Raw genomic sequence first — 23,910 nt, forward strand, 5'->3', positions numbered from 1 at the left:
CCTCCCAATGCATTCTGAGGTTCACTTAATGAGAGCTTGTAAAGGATTTGACAGAACTCCGTGCATGAAAGTGTTTCAGATGCATGGTTTTAACAATTTCCTTTAATAATGTTCTTTTTCTCTGCTCCTGTAGTGCCCAAAGACGACGTGCCCTGTTCTGATTTCCCGACTTGCAAGCAAATGGATTGCTTTGAGAATGGGAAGTTTTGTGCTCAAACAGGCTCACAGCATCACAGGGACAGGTAAATGGACCTCGTTCTGCCAAAGAGGTACAGAGGCAGTGGGGATACCACAAGAATACTGCCGGGCTTTTAATGTGATTTTGTTTTCAATTTTGAACGTTTAGTGATACCAAAGAAATTCCAGATGGTTGCAGAAACAGGGGAAGTGGTAGAAATCTTAATGCCAGCATTGGCTGTCAGGTAAACGAGGCTGACAGACCTGTGAAACGGCTCAGAAGAAAGAGAAGATTGCTTTTGGAGTCTGAGGATGATGAGGAAAATGCGTATGAGGAAGAGGTAAATGAGGCTGCCTGTCTTTTCTTTAGGAGAAGTGTAAAGAGCATGTACAGTGCTGTGGCTTACATCTCCCTGCATGGTGACAGCTGAACCAAGGGAAGTTATTTTGTACCCATGAGAACGGGCTGGGTCACTGCTCAGCTCTGAAGTGAGAGGAGTCACTGTTGGTGAACAGCTCACGTGAAGTCCAGATTTCACACTGTAACTGAACATGGTTCTGCTTACAGCCGTGTGCACTGAGCACGTTTCCCAGTAATTAAAATACATGCCCCCAAAATATTATGCCTAATTGCAGTCAAGGAATGCTAGGTGATGCTGAGGGCTGGTGTCCAGATTTCTGTTTATTATGTCTTTGGGTGCACATCCACTAAACCACTAGAAGCAGGTATTAATGGCATATGAACAGTACTTCAGTTGTGATGTGATCTTAACTTTCATTAAGCATTGTACTCCTTTTAGGAGCCTTTCTTTGTGTGATTCTGCTCTCTGCTACCGTGCATGTAATTTCAGGCCTGAACCATTATATCTGTACTTGTTATTGCACTTGTTTTTCTAATGCAGAGCCACTGGAGTAGGTGCTTGTTGGTAATGCAAACTGCAATTTCTGATCTCATGAACAGTTTAACTCATTGCTTAGCTTTCTCTTTGATGTGCCTAAGAGATTTGAAAGTACACACACTGCAGAAGTACTTGACTTCTGTCTCTTCCTTTTCTCCTCTTCATCATTTGAAATGGTCCCTCTGTTTCGTCTGGGGCGTGTTCTGGGAGGCAGCTTTGCATTTCACATGTTGCCCTTTGGGGTTCACTCTGAGGAATAACAACCCTGGGTGAATTCACATGGGTTTGAAAACTTCATACAGCTATGAACGGCAGTTTGGCTCCAAGCGTCACGCAAGGAAACCTGTTTTGGGGTGTTCATCTATGATGGTAATTGAAGCTTCTGCTTCTGAACTTCAGGGCTTTGTAAGTGCTTTGTTGGTTTTTCCCCTATCCATTCCCTGGCATAGATGGACATAAGAACATCAGAAAGCCAAAGGAAAATGGAGCATTGCAGTAAGGTTGCTTACATGAGCAGTAAATCCTGCATTGCAGAAAGCAAATCCTTAATTTCCTGATGGAGACTGTGGGCCTCTGCTGCTCTTCAGTGGCCATATTTAAATGAACTTTAGTACCACGTGGAATAACTTGTGAAGCATTTTGGGATGCTGCAGGATCAAAGTGATGTGTGTAACAGACCCTACTAACATTCTTGCAGGGTTATTCAAAGGGAAATGATGCTAGCTAATACTCCTGTTAGATCCATGTAACATCCTTATTGTACATGCATTGTGAGATGATCAAAGAGGGAGGAAACAACAATATTGCTAAACTTGTTTTTAACATATCTGTGTCTAGGAGAAGAATAAATCAAATAATATGAAAAGCCGCAGAAACAGTAAACCAATAAAACAAGGTGAGCTAAGCTCATAGTCTCTTTTCTTTAATGTTTATAGATGATTTTTTTTTTACTAGCTATTATAAAATGAACAGTAGTAAACGGAAGAGGACAGTAGAGCTCATTCCACATTCAGAGTAGCTTATGAGGCACATAACCCTCTTACCACAGTCAGTCTCCTGAAACGTATTAGCAGGAATATATGAGGTTTGCCTGCATGGTGGGCACAGCACAGAGGATCTGGAAGGAGACAGCCCGGATGCAAAGCTTGCTGAAGCCGATAAGAATCTTTTCTCCATTGACTTTAGAGAGCTTCAGAGCCACACACAGCAAATGCCCAGCAGCAAATGAGTTGTAAACAACGTGGGATTGATTGTAGACCTTGGGATACATTTATTACCTACCTTAAAGGAGCTAGCTTGTGTAAACTGGGGGGAGATTTTTAATATGCGCTCAAAGCATAATTTTGTGTGGACAGCCATGGTCCTACTAGAATGAATCCAAGCACATGCCACGTTGTCTTCATCATCTGTGTACTGACAGCTGCCTCTCCAGTAGGTGCACTGTGCTATTAGCAGGCTATAAACACATATATTCATGTACCATATATTAAAAAAATGGAGTGAACACAAATTCACTTGCTTTTTCATTTGTTTTGTTGGAGGTTGACATCAGGTGCAGTTACACATTCCCATTTGTGCTGTCCTTTAGTTCCTACCCAGTCCCTTATTTCTCTGTAAAATATCAGGAGAAGGAATTATTCCCCACAGTTTTACACTGTTATATCTCTGTCAGAATATGACCATGACAGCTTGCCAGCAATCCGGGGGGCCACAACTTCTTTGACCTGTGATGCCATCGATTTTGGTTAATGAGAAACGAGCGCGGTTTGTCCTGCTGCTGGAATTTGCACGTTTCCTCAGAAAGTTGGGTCACACTGCCTCCTCAGGGGCACAGCAAGGCACAGCACTGCTGTGCATGTGGCTGGGCTGAACTCGGAGCTGCCTCCTCTAAGAGTAATTCAGCACTGGAGCAGTCAGGAGATGCTCCAGGTCCTCTAAAACGTTACTTGCAGGAATGGGAGGAGAAAGAGAAGAGAGGGCAGAACGGGAAGCACCTGAGAGAAACATTCATTTTTGTTTCTGTTTTTGATTGCTCAGTTGTTCCTGCAAAGAAGAAGGTGTGGAACTGGATTTCCTACTTAGAAGAGGAACGGATGCCGGCTGCTCCCCTCAAGCTGTTCAGAGAGGTTGGAAGCTTTTTTCAGGCAATCTCACACAATCTCTAACTCTGTGGAAGCAGAACTGCAGACTATCCTCAAACCAGCAGTTGGGTTTATTAGCTGTTTTGGTGCAAGCAGGCAGTAAAACCCAGTTGTTTCCAGCTCTGAGGTGCTGTGGAAACTGACATCCACCCTGAGAGCCTCATCCAAAAGCAGCACTTTAAAAAATAGGGATTGAATCCCACTCCCAAATAAACAGTGGCTGTTTCAGTCTGCTTTGGGTAGCTCCGAATAGGTCGGTTGTTAGGCAACCTCTAAGTAATGCTGGAGAGGAACAGTTTAATGTCTTCCATATGTCCTGTGTTTCATCCGTGGCTGTACAGCAGCCTTCCTGTGTAGAGAACTGTAAGTGAAGTTGTGAATGTTAGAGATAAACTACAAGGGAGGGTGGAAGTTGTGGAAGATCCACTGAAACTGAGAGAATATGGCTATTAATTTAGGCATGATGAAGCTGCTTCTGCATTCCAGAGCTCCAGCCTGAATTAGGAGTTCAACTCTGAGTGAATCCTCTAAAGTCAAGGGCTGTTTGCAGCCTGCAGGGTGAGGTGAGAAGGAAAGTCTGGTACTCCATTGGATCCAGTAAGCTATTTGCAATTCTGGTTACAATTCTTCAGCCTGTGCTATACTCCAAATGTTTAATTTGGATTAAGTTTGCAAATAAATGAAAACCACAAACGTTTTCTGGAATGGCTGCGTGAATGGGCTCCAGATTAAACATGCTTTATCCCTTCTGCTGTTTGAAGATGAGAAGTTACCTTTTGGGAAAATCCATCCTGCTGACCTCGTGCTGACACAGGCAGAATGATTGGAGCTTTCCTCTCTGTTTGTTTCTGCCAGCCCTCCTACACTGGGCTATGCAGGGAGATCTTTTGTGTTTGAATAGAGCTCATTTCTGTGGCTGCTGAAAGATTTGTTCCCCGTTAAATGCAACAGACTCGTGGTTCAATGTTTTTCAGAGGCGAATTGGGATAACAAGTGAACCTGAAATACGGTGAACGTGCCGTTACTGATCTCTGTACCTGTGCTTGTCTGTTAAAGCTATCATTTAGGGATGGAATTTGCCACTCAGAGCTGTAAATTCAAACCCTGAGGTGTATCTGATGACTGCTGTGCAATAGCTTTTTCTCTTCAGGAATTAAAAAGTTTCTCCTTTCTTTCCTCCCTTTCACAGTCTCAGTCATTCCCACAAGGCCGGAATGGATTTAAAGTTGGAATGAAACTGGAAGGGCTGGATCCTGAGCACCCCTCTCGATTCTGTGTTCTTACAGTGGCAGAGGTAGGTGATATTCCTATCTTTGATTCCAAAAATCCTGTTTACATTTATGGTATTTCTGTTCAAGTAAAAAGCGGAAAGATAAGCATATTATTTTAGTTCATTAATGATTAGGAGGATTTCAGATACTGAAGGAATAATGTGAAGTGATTAAGAATCTGTATGTGAAACCCTGCTGTCAGATTTGTGCAGCTGTAACTCATAATGGTAACACACCTATTCATTCCATAAAATGAATGAATGTGAACAAAGGCAATGTGTTTAGGCCCTAAGACTTACTAAATATTGGCAAGCTGAAATGCTTTTATGCTTCTTCAACACATTTCATGGAATTGAGCTGGGATGGACGTAAGTCCTGCTGGATTTCATTCAGGATGTTGCAGCACAGGATGTACGTTGTGTGCAATATGAGGGCACTGCAGTTGCACTGGCCAGTTTTATCACCAACGGTTTGAAGCAAAGAAGGAGGAGCATGGAAAGTGGGAGATGGAGATGAGGGAAAATAAAACCAGATCTTAGATAGAAATCCAAGTCCAGAAGGAGCATTTTATGAGTGTTTTTCTTTGTGTGTGACCACGTGTGATAATCAGAACTCCCCTGCTCACAGGTACAAGGATACAGAATGCGATTGCATTTTGATGGCTATCCGGAGTGCTATGACTTCTGGGTTAATGCTGATTCCTCAGACATCCATCCTGTTGGCTGGTGTGAAAAAACGAGTCATAAGCTGCTCCCTCCTAAAGGTATGAATGTAATACAGCAGTGTACAAGAAGGCATAAATCGTGCTGAGAGCTCTTTGTCCTGGCTGCGTGTGTTCTGATGTTCCCAAAGATTGAAGTTGTTAGCTGGATTAGAAACCCCTGGATGAGCATGTAAAACAAGGAGTTTCGTTAGGGTTCACAACTTTCTTTCCTGCATTCCATTTCCTGGAATCGTTTGAAGGTTGAGTTCAATGACTGGACATTGTACTGAAAGAGAGAGGGGTGTTTCAGCTGACATGCATCACCCCTGAAGATTGTAAAAGAGCAGTTATCATATCATGCAAAGTTCATATCCTTCCGAGGTAATTTCCATTTCTGAAAAAGCAATCTGAACGTAACAGGGCTGTGTACAGCAATCTTTTTATCTCTCTTTCTAGGTTTCAAGGAGGGAGAATTTAATTGGACTTCCTATCTGAAGAACTGCAAAGCTCAAGCAGCTCCGAAAAGCCTTTTTAAGACCCTCAGCACTGTAAGTGGTTATATGGAATACAAGGTGTTTTCACACAGGTCTGATGCTAAGCAAGTTTTGACCAGAATATTTACGTGTTTTTCATATGCTCATGTCAGAGGCCACAGAGCAGCCAGATCCAAGCTGTTTCCTGCTGTGATTTATATGTAAGATGGGAAACTAGTACAATTTTTCTTCCTTCCCATAGTCACTGGCTGTCCAGACAGAGAATTTCTATTTCCCTTCTTCCTTAGTACTGGAGGAAAAGATTTACTCCACCATTTGTTAAATATATTGCAACGGACTGTTTTGCTGTGTCCCTGCAGTCGAGATATTTGTGTCACTTTCGTCTAATTTAATCATTCTAAAATAATTTCTGGTTTCCAGCAGCATGCTCATGTGCACCCTGGGATTCATTATGAGGCAATGGATCTTCAGTATTTTTCATCCTTCACCCACTGTTGTTTTCTTTCTGGTTGTTAGCCTCAGTTTCTGTGTAACACAGTTGCCCGTTTTGTGGTATTCTGATGACACAAAGTCCCCAATCCCATGGATTCAGTGCTTCTGATGGACAGAGCACTGACTGCAGAGGGATCTGGACTTAACCATACAGCTCTGCTTGTGAAGACTCTCTATTTTTTCTACCAATAGCACAGGACTTGCAGTGCTCATGCTAAGCCTTAGCCAATACTTAGCAGCACAAGCCTGTGCATCATAGCCTTTCAGTTTGCATTGAAATACCTGCAGATTCAGGCTGCACAGCCCTTCTTTAAAAGTGCCAATTACTGCCAAAACACGTGGAAGTCTAGTCTGTAGACCTCTTGCTAATGGCCTGAGTTTTGGTCTGTGGGGTTTGGGGTTATGACCTGCAACTAACAACTTTACAACAGCACTTCAAATGGCCTAACCTGAGCTATGACTGATTTCTCTTTCCTGCTGTCCTGTTCCTTAGCCTGTCACGCCATCTGGTTTTCGTCTGGGAATGAAACTAGAGGCAGTGGACAAGAAGCATCCATCTCTGATGTGCGTTGCAACCATCAGTGACATGGTGGATAACCGCCTGCTGATTCATTTTGATAACTGGGATGAGACTTACGACTACTGGTACACAGCATCTTTTTCTGTTCTATGTCTGCAAGCATTACTGCAGTTTATTTCGCTCTTTCACTGCGAGTGAGGTCTAATATTTGAAACGTAGTCACTGGAGTCAGGATCTTAAATCAGTTTTCAAATATCTGAATAATTTGGGGGGCTATTACAAAGTGGCATAGTAGTTTCTCTTTCTGTTTGATGACTTTAGTTGGCTCAGTGCAGAATCATTGGGACTAGCTTGAACTGCCAGTGCAATGTTCAGGGCAATGCAGCTGTTGACTGGGAGTCAGGCTCGTGTTATCCTTTGCAGAACTAAAGAAAGAATAAGCTGCTCCACTGGTGACAAACCCTTCTGATTGGTGTCATCCTCTAGAACTAGTAATGGAAGTTGGCAAACTTACATTTGGAAGCAGTGCTGAAATCAGTAAAAATCTTCCCAATTGCTTCAGCACAGTTTGGTGAAGGCACTTTGAAAATAAAAGTGATTGCCAGCATGTAAGCTTTTAAGTCCTGACCTGCACTGCAGTTCTTCTGCATCTGGGAATCTCAATCCCTGCCCTGCATGCTGGGGCCAGGTAAAATATTAATCTAGGAAACATACTCTATCTTTGGCCTGTGATTTCCAGCCCACATGAATGGAGAAGCTTTCTTTGAGTTTGCCTATGAAAGCAACACGAGGCACATGCTTATCTACGTAGCGCTGACTTGATCGGTGCTCTGTATTTTCTCCCTCACCTCCTTTTATTTGCTTTGTTTTGTTCTTCAGAATAGGTGCCAAGGTGGCTTTTTCTTTCTTTGCCAAAAAGGTATCATCCAGAACCTTGTAGCACTGCTGTTTCTATTTGCAGAATGTTAGATCTAGTTCTTTTACCATTTTAGTCTGTGAAGCTTTGTTTCCATGTCTTGTTTTGTTTGGAATTTGAACGTTTTAATAGGAAACACAAGCAAACGAAGCTTCAAAGTAGCATTTGACTCAAAAACACAGTTTGTGACTAACGGGGCTGTCTCAAATGGACCCATCCCCTCCTTCAGGGCCTCAGAGTGTCTATATTTGCAATAAAATTGGGAACCAGGCAGACCACCAACAGGTTTCGGTTGGAAACAATGGCTCATGTGCAATTCTTGTTAGGACATTTGAAGTCATTGCCCCTTCTTGCACAGTAATTGTGTTCCAGTTAGGAACAAGTGTTTGATTTTTCTTTGCCTTGCTTCCTTTGTATTTTAACTCGGATGATTTGTGTCCAGGCTGAGCTGTGGTTTGTGTGGTCTGTGTGGGGGTTGGAGCTCTTTTATTGTTGTTGCTGTATTTTAAAGCAGCAGACATCTTCTGGAGCAGCTTGAATACCTTGATAGCTTAGGTGTATAAATTCTAACAAGGCAGTGCTTGTCTTTTACATCATGATCACACCCACTGAAAGCATCTGCTACCACAGCAAAGGCGTATCAGAGAGCATTTGAAATTCTGCTTTTCTTTCTGATTTAAAATTGACTTGTGCCAACTTTTCCTCTTTGATTCAGGTGTGAATCTAGCAGCCCATATATTCGTCCTGTTGGCTACTGCCAAGAAACTGGAACCCCACTGACAACACCACCTGGTATGTTGAAAGTGAGACATTTCCTCCCTCAGCCAAAAAACCTGCAGGCTTTATCTTCCACATAATTACATGTTTGCAAGTTACAGATTGACTCTTTTCTTCGCTGATTGAACAGAGTTATTGTTCATACTTTTTGCCACTGTAGTTTGTTTTACAGCTCTTTCAAGCAAAGGAACAAGGTTTGGTAATTTGCAATTGAGTTTTATTTCAGAAGGAAAGAAATCAGAGCTGTTTTCAGAATTTCCTCCAAAGCGAGCAGGAAAAAAGAGGAATCGGTGTCATGATTTTATAGATGATGAGAGAATTTCTGAAAATGAAGGAGCAACTGAAGCCACATTTCTTTCTGCTTCATTGGAATTCAGTCAATGTAGAGAATGTGGGCAAATGAAAAAGGACAGAGCCTGCAGGAAAATGAGTGCTGTTTTCAGGGCTATGGAAGTTCTCATTTGTCTTAAAAATAATAGTAATTAAAAAATCATGTCTGCTGTTAGCTGGATTGACAGCCTTGGAGCAAGAAATTCTGTAATTACTTACAGCATATCAAGTTTAGTGAAGTGGGTACCACTACAAGCTGCCTTTGCAGTGGAAGAATTAGCCTTTGTGCCTTTTACTGCAGATGTTAGAGGGGTTTTGGGCTCCTCAGCAGCACCACATCTGTTCCTGCTTCTGGATTGTGCACCGAGGCTGTGGCATACAGCTCCACTACTCACATCACAACTGCCTGTGCCCCTGAGAGAATCTGCAGTCAATTCTCATTTCTCTGCTAAAAGATTTATGTGCAGCAATTTGCAGTCTGTCCTATGCAATTAGTGATTGGACTCTCCTGCCTCAAGGGAACGATATTGAGGCTGAAAAATACTGAAATGGGAAGAAGAAAAAAAGGTAAAGCACTTTATTAAATGTCATTTGAGAGTTGCTGGCGAAGAGAGAAGCACAGCCATGTAGGTACCTGGGTAGGTAGGTAATGGTGATGGAGCTTTCACATCCAGACTGCTAATTCTACTCAGCTATGGATGAATAGGTGGGAAGAGACAAGAAGTTTCTACAGACAGCCAAGCACTCACACACAGCATGGTTAATAAAACAGGAGATGAATTTAGTGATGTCATTGCACATCACAGAATCCTCTGACTAGCTGCTCTTAATTGCCAGCTTTCACAACAGAATAAGAATGGATTAAGCTGTACAGAAAAAAAAAAAAACTCTTCAGGTTTTTCAGATTGGGGTTAAAATTTTGTGCAGAAGCTTGGGAAACTTGCAGTGCTGTTGTGTGTGCTATAAGTAGTGTGTATGAATAAACAGATCACTTGCCAATGCCATGCATTTTTAAGTGCTCCATTAACATCATAGCCATATGTTGCATAGCAGCTTTTCTGTTGTTTGTAAGAATAATTGTGGGGTTCTCTTACTTAAATGTTAATTCTCCATGTTTTTCAGGATACAAGGATCCCAAAGCCTTCTCATGGGAGAAATATTTGGTAGAGACCAACTCTCAGGCAGCCCCAGCAAGAGCATTCAAGCTGGTTGGTGAATCTCTTTGATTTTCCTAGCTCAGGAGAGAAAGGGAAACATTATCTTGCCTTTCTTTCTAGATGCTTTATTTTGTGACAGTTCACCATGACTGTGCCAAGAGGATGAAAGTGTGTTTTCTACTTTGAGCCTGAGATTAAAATTGTCTGTGCTGCTAAAACAAAACAAAATCTTGATACTTCTAGGAAGGAGCCATCTGTGCCCTCTGCAGGAATAAGCATACCACCAGGTGACAGAGCATCTCTGCCAAACTCCTGGGTGGAATGAGACCCATCCTGCAGGCTAAATCTGAAGATAGATCTCTCAACTGTAGGAACATGGGCATCATTTCCTTACAGTGCGTTTATCTGGGAGCTCACTGTGAGCAGAAACAAAACAAAAGATTGTAGAATAACAAATAAATTCCAAAGTTTGGGTGTTTTTTTTTTGTTTCTTTTTCCCTTAGCAGCATCTTCCATGCTGATTCATCTTGTTAAATCTTGCAATGTGTTTAAGAAGTTTTTCTGTGCCGTTGTGACATTTCCCTTGGTTTCTTTTTATAAAGTTAGACTTGCAGGTTAATACCACCTTCCCTCCCTTATACTGTGTTGGCAAGCTCTTTGAGACTGAAGAGAATAAAGCAATCAAGGTGGCTCCAGATAAGGGAGGTAAAAATCCAGCCAAAGAAAGTTGATAATTGCTAGATTTCAGCAGGCATTCATTTGAAGATGCTGTAGGCTGCATGGTGGGTGTCATGGAAAGAGGCTGTTTTGCCTCTTCAGAGAGCTGTAGGGCCACAGCATGAGTTACCTGCAGTGTAGTTGATCTCCATAACATCCCTTGGATTTAGATTTTCCACAGTTGGACAGGCTGCATCCCAGTCATGGAGCGCAGCGCGTGAATCATAAAGTCACAACAGTGCTGGAAAACAGGAGCCTGCACAATACAAGAGAGAAGGAATGAGGCAGCCAGTCTTCTTCTTGACAGAGAAACAATAGAAATGGTGTTGTAGAGACAAATGTTTTGGAAAGATAATAAAACTGGTTGTGACAGTGGAAACAGTCAAGTGCAACCTACTTAGAGATGCCAGTCTGAAGTCCTCAGTAATCTGTCATTCCAGCACTGCTTCCTCAGATTTTCAGAATCCAATGAGTGTTGAGAAATGTCACCTGAAGATCACAGGGCTTTTGCACAGTGCATGGGGCCTTTTTCATGTGGATACTCCCTCTTCTGGATTCTTCTGAAATGAAGCATCTTCCAAGGGGGAATGCAGCCACCTCGTCTGACTCTTCCTGTTTTATCTCCGTTTCTGAAGCTGTTGCTTTGTTCCTTCAGATGCCTGGCTGAGAGAGGATGGTAGACCGACTTTCATGAAACTCAGGGGTATAAATTAGCATCCAAGTCTGTTTTTTGAAATAGAAAAAAAAGTGAAAGCAGACACTTGATACAGCAGCCACTAATAGAACTCTTCCAAGATTGCATCTTGTTACTTTTCTGGCTTGATTGGTCTGAAGTGCAAATACATGGCAGAGTTATTGATTTTATTATTATTATTACTATTTTTCCAGCTAGCAATTACAGGAAATCAGTATATAAAAATATGAGTTGAGAGGCAGAACTGGTGTTTCTCACTAAATTAGTTTTTAACAGTTTTCAAGAGCTAATCTACGTAGTGTGGAGGTACTGATCATCAGCACATGCAGCAAATCTTGTGTCTGGGTTTCTGCCTTGTCTATCCAAAGACACAACAGGAGACAACCGTTGTCAGCATCACTATTTTAACTTACTGTCTTGGTCTGTCAGTTTATAAACATTCAAAAGCCATTGCAAAAAGGTAGCAGCCCTTCAGCAAGGCTCAATTAGCCTCACTGATCTCCTGGGCAGCATTTTGTTCTAGCACTCCAGCTCCTTCCTCAAGAAACTCAGACGGTGTTGGCTGTCTCAGTAAGAATCTCTTAAAACTAGAAGCAGTGTAGGCTGTCTGCCTTCTGCTCTACCAGCTGGCTGAAAGACTTGCATCCAGTTCAAAAGACCAAAGAGAAACTTGAGGTTTGGAGTGGGAAGAAAGAAGGATGCCCCAAAACACCAGGTTACAGGTAGGACAGAGTCACAGGGTCAGAGGAGTAAATTTGCATTGCACTGAAATGAAACCAGGTGTGTTTCCCAGCACATGCACCAAACAAAGGTAATTAATATCCAGAGGCTGAGGCAGTGGTGGCTGCATGTGATGCTGGGAAGGATGTCATGTTGTGTGGCAGAGAGAGATGTCCCACAGCAGTGTGCTTCAGGTGTTTGACAGCAGCAAGCTGGCTGGTGTCCTTGTGTGGTGAGGGGTAATCTCTGCTGTGTTGAGCAGTTTTCCTGTCAGGCTGTTCAGTCTGTTTGTCAGTGGAGTTTGTGGTCGTATTTGGGCATTTTGGTTCTGTCAGAGAGGAGCTCTCTGCCTGAGATGCTGCTCTGCTCTGGGAAGCTCAGGCTTCTCTTCAAGTGCTTTTGGGCTGCTGACAAATGGACAGCTTATTTCCTTAGAAAACTCTGGTTTTAACCTCTGAAATAGTCTGCCAGAGGAGATGGGGGCAAAACTGCAAAAGCACTTGAATGGTAGATAAAAAACTGAGTGCGTTTTATCCAGAGAAGGTGACTGGTTGCAACTGCCTTCACTTCTTAGTGTTCTGTTTACAACCTTATCTTACAGCGTCCTGCTCACGGATTTCAAGTTAATATGAAGTTGGAGGCTGTAGACAAAAGAAATCCCATCTTGATAAGAGTGGCAACCATAACTGACAGAGATGACCATCGGATTAAGGTATGACCTTGCTTTGAAGGGCAGAGCCCTGGTGCTAAGGAATGCAGTGATAGGCAGTACAGAAAAAAATACCCATCTGATGTGAGGAGCAGCAAACAAATGCTTTGCAGGCCATCTAGCCGACAGGAGTGCCCAGCTGGAAATGATTTCTGTTGTTTTGTCCCATTGAAATCTAACAGAATTGCCTGGCATTGTTAGTTATTGTTTTACTGTAACTGTTTTGAAATAAGATTTGACAGAATGGTTTTCCATCTGCGAGCTGCACAAATGAAGGTAGCAGAAACGTTCTGCTGGTGGGAAGCTACCTGAACTTATTTATTTTTTTCCTAAGGGAAATCCAAAAGCAAGTTAAATCCTGGCCCATTTAGGAGGTGGCTTTATGCACCAGAATGAATTTGTTGCATAGGTGCAATGTAACTGCTTGTTTTCACATTAATATGCTGCCAGGAGAGTCCCTTGTGCTTTTGTTTATGAGAAATTAAATATCAGTTGGCTGAGGTGTGAGCTGTGCTGATGGGGGCTTCTTGGCTACAGGAGTCCTTCCTAAAGGATGCTTCCATGGGCAGGAGGGGCATTTGCTTTCCCTTGCTTGTTTGATTCCCAATCTCATCACTGTGGTTGTAAGCAAAAGTCGAGTTTTGCCAGAGTCTAGAGGCAAGATGTTCAGTTCATACCTCTGAAACTTTGCCTTATTTACAGCCCAACAGCCTTTAAATAGCAGTGGTCCTTAGTCTCTGTTTGCCTAACCTGGATCCTAACCAGCTATTACTCATGCCTTCATCCAGCAGAAAATTCTAGTTTCTTCACTGCAAAACGTGCCAAGTTGGTGATGTTTTGGGATTTGTAGCAAATAAAACACCAGTTATGTTTGCATAGATTTAGACTTGAATGGAGAGCCCCAGAGCACCCCATGGTCTGTGCTTTCTTGCAGACCCTGTGATTTGACTGTGTCACCAGAACGTGGTGCTTCTGTAAAAGGTAGACAGAGGGGACAGGAAAACAAATTGAACACAAAGGGTGGTTGTGCTTGACTGAAAGATTGAGTGAATCAGCTCCAAGCTGAGCAAGGTGAAACAAAAGGGGAAGTTAAAATAACGGCTGAGTCATATCCTTAAGTGTATCTCTCACTGAGACTGTGCTTCTTTTAGATACATTTTGATGGCTGGGACTGTAACTATGATTTCTGGGTCGATGCAGACAGCCCTGATGTTCATCCAGTAGGCTGGTGTGCGAAAACTGGACACGCTTTGCAAGTCCCTCTAGGTAATACAGATGATACCATGAGTAATTTTCCCCATATGCAGCCTTCTCTTCAGAGGTAGGAAGCTTTCTTACAAATCTCTTGACCTTTGTGTTTTATTCTCCAGGTGCTGTTGATCCTGTGGGAACAGTGGGACAAACGTGTCCCACTCCAGGCTGTCATGGCATTGGTCATGTCAGGGGGCCACGATATGGAACGCATTATACGTACGTATCTGAGATCTTAGGAGGGTTCTGTCTGGGAGCATCTGAGCGTTGCCTGCAATAATAATGCAGCAACAAGCACCTGCACTGCACTGAAATTATCACAGGGTGTTCTGGAGACAGCTATTAGTGTAATTGCAGCTCCCTCTTGTGTCTAAATGAGCTGTTCCTCCATAAATTTAGTTTATAGCAGTGTGTTTGTTCCAACTGCAATACAACATAGCGTAGATTAATTCGCTCCAGTTTCTACATTCCAGCATCACTGAAGGAATTACTTATGTAAAAGAATGTGCCCAAGAATATTGCAAGGCAATAGCTAAAGAGGAAGAGAGTGCTGGTATATTACTAGAGCATAAGAGTGAGGGGGGAGCTCATGTTTTGTGGTTTCTAAAACCACATTGGAATCAGAGGGTTTTCTTCCTGGCTTTTGGATGACAGGTTTACCTCTGGTTTCTTACGTGTTCTCAGAAAAGGAAAGTTTTTCTTGATTAAAGGGCTTTACAGAGCAAGAAAACAATCTCAGATGGGAGGTCTGGGGATCCAGTGGTACTTACTGTGATGAAGAGCTTCGAACAGTGACTGTTTCATGAAATGTTGTTCAGACAAGCAGGCAACACAGGAAGATCTCCTGTTATTCTCTGGGATGATTCTTCAAACACATAAATTCGGTTTCCAGATCTGCCATTTGGTCCTCTGCTTTCCCATAACCTAAAACTGGGTAATAATGTCTCCATCTGGATGAGTTTTAGGCCTCCCTTTTCCTGGCTTTGTTAATGGTTGGATCTGCCTGAGGCTGCTAAGGCTGTGACTTGGGAACACAGGAACATGCATCACAACCTCTCTCTCTTTTTTTTTTCTTAACACAGGTTGGTTGGCTGCCCGTATTCTGATGTGAACCTCAACAAAGAAAATGTGTTACAGGACCGCCTAGGTGGGGAGAGGCCTTGCCCCAGCAGCAGCCTGCAGAAAGCCAAGAGGCTGGAGACCCCAGCCCAAGTTCTGCTCAGAGCAGCAGAGTCTTCTCAGGAGGACTCTCCACAATTCAGGTGAGCTGAGCCCATTTCCTGGACACACATTGCAGAGCAATGCCATTTTACAAGGCTGAAAAACACAGGAATTGGCAGAGAATCAGTCGTGCATTGAGTTCATCTTTCTGTAATATTGGCCCATGCTCCAGACACTCTTAACACAGAGCAGTGTGCTTTTATACCCTCATGTGGCTTAATAGGTTTTTTTGATTCCTTAATCCTGCTGCTCTGGTCACGTTCCAACAAAGGAAATTGCATTCTGTCTCCATAATCTTTTTTTTTTCTTGCTGTTTCAATTTAAAATATATTCTTTTCCTTCATTTCCTGTCCTAAAACTGTCAGGCAAGATTATTTTGCACTATTAAATCCTAACTGCAATCCACCTCAGCGCCGGTCATGTTACAGTGGTAGGTGTAATGACTCCATATGTATCACTTGGCCAATAAATTGAGCCCCTTCAGGTATTTTATTTTCTTACAATAATTTTGGAACTGAGTATCATTGAGATGAATCATGTTTTGGCTTCTGGACTGCAGGAAGCAGTTAGTCTGTCATGGGACAAATCTGGACATAAAGGCTTTCATTATTGTCATTTCTAGGCTGTAGGAATTAAGCTTCACCAGGGCAATCTCCAGTGCTAGTTTTGGCCTTTTTTGTGTGTATTAAGGCTTGTATGCATTTTGGAGTTTCTTTGCTTTGCTTAAATTTATAACATTTTCTGTATATATTTGGTATATTTGTTCAGACAGAAGGAACACTTCTCAGTCCCAAGGTGCACATGGCCAAATTTTGCTTCCTGTCATCCCAGTGCCATGCAGAAAAGTAACCTTTTGTTACTCTTGACAGCAAAATCGATTGCATTTCAATGGCACCACTGCCATAACGTTCCCTCAAGAGTTTTCAGATTCTCCCAGAACCAATATCATTCTAAAATTGTATTACTTTTACATTCTTCTGAGCAGTTCATTTCCTGATAGTGGGAGGTTTGAATTCGTTATGCAGGTATTACAGCTTCCTGCTGTTCATCCTCCTTTGGGCGACTGTAGCAACAAACTCAGTCATGTAAGTTGTCTTCAACGTTATCCAGGGTTCATAAATCCTAAATCGGTTTCATTGGGCTTCCTGTAGCTGCTGGGATTGCAGCCTTTGTCCACAGGGTCTGATTTATTTCGTATCATGTCTCTCAATCTCTGCTAAAGAGTAAAAAAAGCACTCTGGGCTGCAGCAGTAAGGATGGTAGGGGAGAGGAGAGCTTTCACCACTAGGTGGTACTTGTTACTTTCATTTGCCAGTTCTGCTCTCTTCTGGGAAAAGGAAACTGAGAATGTCAGCTTAGCTCCTATCATTTGTCTGTCTCTCCAGGAAATCTGCACAAGAGAGTGAAAAGTCATGTCAAAGCAGCATTCAGAGTCCATCAGAGCAGTCTGAAAGCTGTGAAGCAAAAGACAGGGTAGAAGAGAAACCCTCTGGAAACATCAAAGCCAAACCCAAAAAGTAAATAAGATTTTTGTGATGTGTTTTTGTGGATACAAAGTTGTGTTTCTTGATGCTGCTGCGATATCTGAGGTACAGGTGTTGATCAGGAGCTTAGAACAACTCAGTTTGATTGGAGATACACAGCATGGGGTTTTAGAATTACTTGTTAATCTTTCCTCACACTAATTTGGGGGCTTTCTTTCCCACAGCGAACTCCATTCTGAGTTGTAGGTATGAGTTTAATATCACAGTTCTTAGTTTAGAGGAGGAGAAGCCAGGGACAAAGAAATTCTCTTGCTGGTGGTAAGAGGGACAATGTTGTGGTTCCTCAGTACCCCGTTAGTCGATCTGCATGGAGGAGCAGTTGCACCAGTTTGTGTCATCATTTGAGATGCTTTGTGATTGATGTTTCAGGCTTGGATGCTCACATGCCTACATAAAGTTGCAGCTGGTGAAACAGGAAAACGACGGGAAAGGTTGGTTGGTTTTTACTTATTTGTGTGTGTGCAAAATACCAGATGATGATCCCTATGAGGATCATTTAAAACTTCACAGGTTTTTTTTTGTTCTTGATACCGCAATCAAGAGAATGCATGCTTGGAGATGATGATGGTGGTTGTCCTTCTTCCTTTGAAATGAGGAAGAAGGGTAAAATTGCCTAGAAGTGTAAGGTTTAATACCTTGTGAAGTTTTGTGTTTATTAATTGAGAAGACAAGCTTTCACCATCTCCTGTAGCATTGCTTGTTCTCCTGAAGTGGCAAAGGGAGGCTGTTACCCATTCCACGACCATTCTGCAGACACAACCCAAACCTATCAGGTGGTTGCTGAGTTCCATCAACTTCTTTCTGCAGGTATCCAGAAGAACAGTTAGAATCACTTGGGGTGACTTTTGGAAGGTTCTCTTCAGGATGAAAAAGAAAATAAAAATTCAGATGGAAAAATAATGTCTTTTTATTCTGGTACTTGACAGGTTAAGTTTGAAGAGAAGCTTTCTGATATCACTTTAGCAAACCATATGCTTAACTTTCAGATTTACTATAAAAAGCCATTTCAGAGAACCAAGCTGACCAGGCTTTTAGGAGGATTTAACATGGTAATAGACTCCAATCAAAAATAGCTAAGCAGGCACAAACTGGGACAGGTGCCTGGCTTTATTTTAATACATTTTCACCTAGTGCTGACTTGTGCAGTTGGAGGAGTCTGCCAGCTCTGAGCTGCAGTTGCAGTTGGCAGGGAAAGCTGTCTGCTTTCCTGTCGCATTCACCTTAAGCAGAGTGATGGAAATCAGTGGAGAGGAATTCTGCAGTAATCCACTGACCTGTAATTTTCGTGATTGCACACAGCTTCCATCCCATTTGAAGAGCAGTTCTTGCTTAGGCTTTATTTGTGGGTTTTTAACCTCTCTGGTCTCGTTATTAGTGATAGAGACCCATGTTTGATGGCATCCTACATTGCTTAGGGAGGTGAAGATGAAGGTAACATGACACAGCAGGAGACAGAAGAGTAACAACTGTGCCAGGCCAGCCTCTGCCTCTAATGTGACCAAACATAATGCTGGTTGTGAACCAGAGAAGTGTGTTCCGTGTTATTTCCATCCTCTGCTTCACTTCCTGTTGTATAACTGGGCAAATCCCTGTAGGACCATGACTCTGCACTACTCAAATGATCTCATCAGGGAGGGGTGATTCTTCTCTCTTTTTTTTCCCCCCCTCTTTGATTTCTAAAGCTTCCATCACCGGATGCACAAGGGAACTGATGTCTGGAGGTAACATGCAGCACTCCTGGCCTGGGAGTCTCCTGGGAAGGCAGTGAGCCCAGGCCATCAGCTGCACACATCTCACTCCTCACAGGCTGCCAGCAGCTGGGCCAGTGCCATTAGTTTCCAGCCGAAGATGCTGTTACCAGAACTCCTCCACCTTGTCAATAAAACGCTGCAAGCATCTTCTGTGTTAGCAGCGTGACATCATTTTCCTGGGAAGAAGCTAATGATATTATATCCAGCCTGGCAGTCTTATCTTTTTTTTGTTGTTTGTTTGTTTCTCAGGAGGGTGGGGGAGCATGCCCTGAGAACACACTGTGCCTTGCAGTAGCAGTGCCTGGCTGTCTGTGTGCCCTGCCTTGCTTTTCCCTCCAAACTCTGACCTTTCCTTCTTCTCCATAATTGCTCCTTCTTGAAAGCTTGCTCTGACTTGTCTCGTTTTCTTTACAGACCTCGATTTCAACCTCCAGCAGGCCCTCCACCAGTCCATCTTCATGCCTGCCCTGGACTCTAACCCCAGCCACCGCCTCCATCTCTGCTGGGAGCAGCACTGCAGGCTCTTGCCGGAGGTCTCGGGCCTCACAGCCAAACATGTGTCCAAGTGGACTGTAGAAGAGGTGAGTTTCCTGCTTCCTCTCTGCTCCTGGCTGCAGGGGGTCCCAGGGCCCCCCTTTTCTGCAGTGCTAATTGGAAAGCACCTTTTTTTCCTCCTAGGTAATGCTTTTTTGTTTGCTTTGCATATGCCATAGCTGACTCAGCTCAAAGTTATACCCAAGTCCCTTTATGAAGGAAGGGAAAGGAGCTCTGTTAACCCTTTGATGTCCATGCCTTACTTCTGTGAATGCAGTTCTCTTTGCTTATTTTCCCCTTTATCTTTCAGTCCTCAGCCCCCGAAGCACCATTCTTACATCAGACTTTGTTTCTTTCTGATCCTCCCTCCCCTTTTCCTGTGACTTTGCTGCTGATTCACTTTTATATGGCAGATAATCCCAAACTGCACTGTGCGTGCCTGCTCCTCCCGCATCTCCCTGCCTGTTTCCCTGGAACAGACTGCCCACAGCATGACCTGATTTCTGGCAGAGGCAGCTTTGTGGCTGGGGATGTCTGCAGTCCCAGCTCTCGAGATGTCTCCTGTAATTAGGTGGCATGTGAAAAAGCTGCTGTCTTTTGTGTGCTGAGTAATTGTGTTTTTTTTTAAACTTGGTGCCTTGGGCGTAAATAATATTTGCATCTCCACTTGGGAAGTGATGACAATTTGGATCCTGGCACTTCATCACAGGCCATTTAATTCAAGAGAAGTGTGCTGTAATGTTGTGCTGACAAGATAGGAGATAATCTGCAAAGCAGGAGAAAGGTGCTGTTCTTCATGATGCATAGAGGATCTTCAGAGACATTCAGAAAGTGCATCTTCCCTGAGTGCCTCTTTGTCAGAGAAGCCAGTCCTGACTTTGCTCTTCATGCTGGAGGACCACTTGGAATGTGGTGGGACTGATCACAGGGACAGGAAGGGGATAGAATAATTAGTAGGGCTGTTTTTAAAAACGGTCCTTTTAATATTCCTTTCTTCCTTTTGTGTTTTAATGAAAATGAGCTTAAATTAAATTGCTTAGCAAGGAGAAAAAAAAAAAATCTGAGAGATTTTCTATTTGTATCCTTCTTTAGAAAAAGCTCCCATTGTTGTGTTGGGTTTTTTTTCTCCAAAAGGTCTTTTAATAAATCAATAAAGACAGAGCAGCAAATCCTCTGGCATGAAAACAATCAGAATCTCTTTCTTTTGGACAAAACATGGAGGTTGGTTCGTGGAGGAACAGAGTCAGGATACAAGCCAATAAAATTTGTCCTTTACAGTTGACCTTTAAAGCAACTGCTGGGTAAATTTAGCTGGGATATTAGTTTGATAACAGATTAATATAAGTAGCAAGCACACTGCACTCTGGATGTGGTGATTCAAAACCCAGAATACAGCCTGAAACAAGTGATGGAGTGTTGGCTGCCAGTGGGATTGTGAATGGAGTGTTACAAAGATCAGCTGCAGCACCACAGTGGACTGGCTGAAGTCATGATGGATTCTGCCCTGCGTTTCAGTAAAGTGGATTGGTTTCAGCAAATGGTGCTCTTCATAGGTTCCCACAGGAATCAATTTGGCTTCTGTCTGAGCACTCAGAGGATCACTTTGTGCAGGGCAGTGTAGCCACAAGCTCTGGAAGATGAATGCAGTAGGACTTGCTGTGTTCTAGTGAGTCCAAAGTAGATCAGATGTGTCGGTATGTGGGCTCCTAACATCTTCCTACAGGGCAAACATTTGCCTATGGGTTGTACTTTGAACTCTGTTGCACAAAGGAGCCCATTCTGTTGATATGAAACAAGAGCAATGGGAGTGTTGTACTCTCCTTCAGTTTCAGACTGAATAACTGCTTTTATAGAACCCGCATTAAGGAAAAAGTCTTGCTTTAATTCTTTGTTGGGTTGGGAGCAGCTTAAGGGTGAAAGCAGCAGCAATATTTGGAGGCCCTCAAGCTAAGAAACTCTTGGTAACACTGAGCAGCCAACAGGAGTAGTTACTGTCCTGCAGCTTTATTAGTTATTGAAAGCTTCCTGTCTTTTTTCAGAGCACAGCAAGTGAAGCATCTTGGAAGAACTTTAATATGTGCCAGAGCTGAATGTTGATTAGCTAATCCTGAGTCAGAGGATGTTACTTTGTGCTTGTGCTAATGGCTTGTGGGTTACTGCCTAGCATCAGGGCTGCTATAGCTTGACACCAAATGGGTGCTGGTGTGACTGCCTTCCAGCTTTTCCAGAAGGATACCCCAATACTTGTGCCAATGTCAATATATCTCATGAATCTAGGATTATCCTAGCACCTCTTTTGCATCGAGCTGTTAAAGGTGCTCTCAAAATTACACAGAGCAGTTTCTCTTCCCTCACCTAATGTGCAGTAATGCACTGCCAGCAGAGGCATTTGTGAGATTATCAGTGGAGACTTTTACTAGCAGAAACAAAAGGGAACTGTTGACCTCCTGGAAGGAAAGGCCCTGATCTGCCCCATCTCCCACCATCCCCATATCTCACCTTTCCCTGGGGGAAGTGCTTCCCTGCCATCAGTGTTAAGCTGCTTAAAGGTCCAGACAAGTTTGTTCCAACTCCTCACGCTGCTTCGTTTTGGTTCACACCCTGGGATCCATCTCTCCTGCATGCCTGTCTTGCATCCTCCTCCTCCTTTTGTTATCTCAGTTTCTGGCAAGCCCCAGGACTCTGTTTGTTTAAAAGACCATTGCTGTGGAGCAGGGTGCTGGCTGTGTACACACAGGTGACTTCAGGGGCAGATCAAAGGCCATCACAGCATCCATGACAGTGGCCAGCAGCAGATGTCCAAGGAAGGAGAGAAGAGCAAGGCAAGCTCAGAGCTTTCCCCTGAGATCTCTGCCAGCCTGTGAGTGCCACAGGCCCTGAGGGACATTCACTGCCTTGCTGCCACTTACCGTTCTGGAAGATAGCAGCCCTGCAGAAGTGTTTCAATTGTTTGGTTTTTTTTATTATAAGGAGATACAGGGAAAGTGTTATTTTGTTATTTGTTTACAGTAGGAGAATGCACTTTTGGAGTCAGTGCATGATGGAGCTGTGGATTTTAGGGGCTCTCTTTAAGATGGAGCTTTCCCTCCTGGCACGATGTAAAGGTGAAACACGAGACGAGAGAAAGGTTCTGCTCCCAGATTGTGTAACGGAAGCAACAGGAGTCAGGAGTCAGTGATGCTCACCAAAAAGCAGCTCTGCCAGGGCAGAGCACAGCTGGGGGCAAGCTGAGAGCTTGCTGCTGTGCTCGGAAGGATGCAGGTCAGCAATGGGATCAGCTGGAGACACAGTGATGTGATTTAGGGGGGAGCTTGACAATTGTGATTTAAAGGGAAGCTCATCTTTGACAGCGACCCCCCATGCCCCCAAACTGTCTGTTTGTGTTCATGGAAGAAATGTCACATCTGTAATAACTCAAGTGAATATGCTTCATGAAACAGAGCTGTTCCTGCAAGGGAGCATCCAATTAGCATGAAACGTTTGATCTGATTATGCCTCAATATACAAATCTTCTGTGAACCAGTGAAGCTGCAGATGGAGAAGACAATATGTATTAAGTCATCCTCCACTGCATTCGGGATTGCTGCTTGCACTATGTAGTGTTATATAATATAATCCAAGGCTTGCTTGCATGTCTCAGAGGAGATTATTCCAAATGTAACAGATTTCCTGCTTAGAAAGGTTTTCCCTAATATGAAATGTAAAATTAACTCCTTTGATCGTGTTGGTTCTGTGGATCCTCTGCATCCACCATGCATTAAATAAAACCACAACTTCTTTCACTCCTTGCCTTCCGTGTGTTAATAAACCAGGAGTGCTCATTTGGTTGATTTATATCATCTCTGAAAAGGATGTCACGATGGGAAATCATCTAAATCCTTCTTTTTAGTTTTATTTTCTGACAAAACTGCAGAGGAAGGAAACTTGTGGAGGGATTTAAAATAATATATGGCTGTATGCAGTTTTTAATGAGTGATGGTTTTAAACAGTGGAGAAACTGAACTCTTAGAGAAGTAGTCAAATAGCAATATGGAAAGCACTATTTGTGACCAGAATAAGCTTTACAGGCACGTTGTAGCGACACCCCATTGTTATTTCTTGTATATAACCTTCATTTACAGGAGAGTTATGAGTATTAAAGTTATCAAAATTCTTGCATACAGAAATAAGATGCTTGGTACTTGATCATCATTCTAATCATCCTTGTTTTTTCTTTGTACATCTGATTGTAGGTGGTAAACTTTATCCAGCGTTTACCTGGTTGCAAAGAACAAGCAGCTGTGTTCAGGGAAGAGGTAAGTCACGTCTGCCCCAATCCTGTGCTGTGAGCTGGCTGGTTTTGTACCCTGCTGCTCTGCAGTTGCAGTGCTGGCTGCACAGACATGCTCAGCCCTGTCATTAGCCTGTAGCATTTAGGAGACAGCTTCAGCACTGAGCTGAATCCCAGTGTGGTTAATTGCATTCTGCTGCTTTAAATTTCCCCTCCCGTTCCAATCACTAAGCTTATGCTTAACATCCTGTCTTGGACTATTGTCTGGTGCTTTTGGCATCACTATAAAGATGTCCTGTTGGAATGGCACAGCACAGATCTCATCTGCTCCCTCTAACAAGAACATATGCCTGCTTCTCTTGGGCAGGCTGGCAGTCAGAGGGCTTCTCAGGAATCCCTGGCTTCTCCTGTGGACCACAGTGGGAGCAGGAGGGGCACCTAGCCTTGAACAAGCAATTGCTGGGGAGTCAGAGCGTCTCCTGCCTGCAGCACATCCTGTCACTGCCCTGTGCTGGGCTCTGTTCCCTGCCTATGGTGCATTCCCCATGGCTTCTCAGAAATCCCAGCAGTGCAGGATGTGGCTGCCCTGTTCCTTTTCACTGATCCTATGACGCTTTGGCTT

General features: G+C 43.3%; 1 protein-coding gene across 6 annotated transcripts in view; it reads left to right on the forward strand.

Moving 5' to 3' along the window:
• The window catches only part of LOC122187573 (lethal(3)malignant brain tumor-like protein 3), a 43,621-nt gene that overhangs the window by 13,562 nt on the left and 6,149 nt on the right, over nucleotides 1-23,910 (forward strand). Inside the window, exons 2-18 of one of the 6 annotated variants that reach the window (XM_042885186.1) lie at nucleotides 134-242; nucleotides 347-518; nucleotides 1,914-1,971; nucleotides 3,114-3,202; nucleotides 4,407-4,511; nucleotides 5,116-5,251; nucleotides 5,648-5,739; nucleotides 6,671-6,822; nucleotides 8,329-8,405; nucleotides 9,843-9,928; nucleotides 12,610-12,720; nucleotides 13,869-13,983; nucleotides 14,088-14,187; nucleotides 15,051-15,230; nucleotides 17,103-17,164; nucleotides 18,899-19,065; nucleotides 23,251-23,313. In XM_042885186.1, coding sequence (XP_042741120.1) covers nucleotides 181-242; nucleotides 347-518; nucleotides 1,914-1,971; nucleotides 3,114-3,202; nucleotides 4,407-4,511; nucleotides 5,116-5,251; nucleotides 5,648-5,739; nucleotides 6,671-6,822; nucleotides 8,329-8,405; nucleotides 9,843-9,928; nucleotides 12,610-12,720; nucleotides 13,869-13,983; nucleotides 14,088-14,187; nucleotides 15,051-15,230; nucleotides 17,103-17,164; nucleotides 18,899-19,065; nucleotides 23,251-23,313 — 1,827 coding nt within the window. In that variant the 5' untranslated portion in view covers nucleotides 134-180. The other 5 variants (XM_042885187.1, XM_042885188.1, XM_042885189.1 and 2 more) reach the window with 5 other exon arrangements.

Source organism: Lagopus leucura, unplaced genomic scaffold (genome assembly GCF_019238085.1).
Source record: "Lagopus leucura isolate 7727_CA_CO unplaced genomic scaffold, USGS_WTPT01 Super-Scaffold_100048, whole genome shotgun sequence".
NCBI classification, from domain to species: Eukaryota; Metazoa; Chordata; class Aves; order Galliformes; family Phasianidae; genus Lagopus; species Lagopus leucura.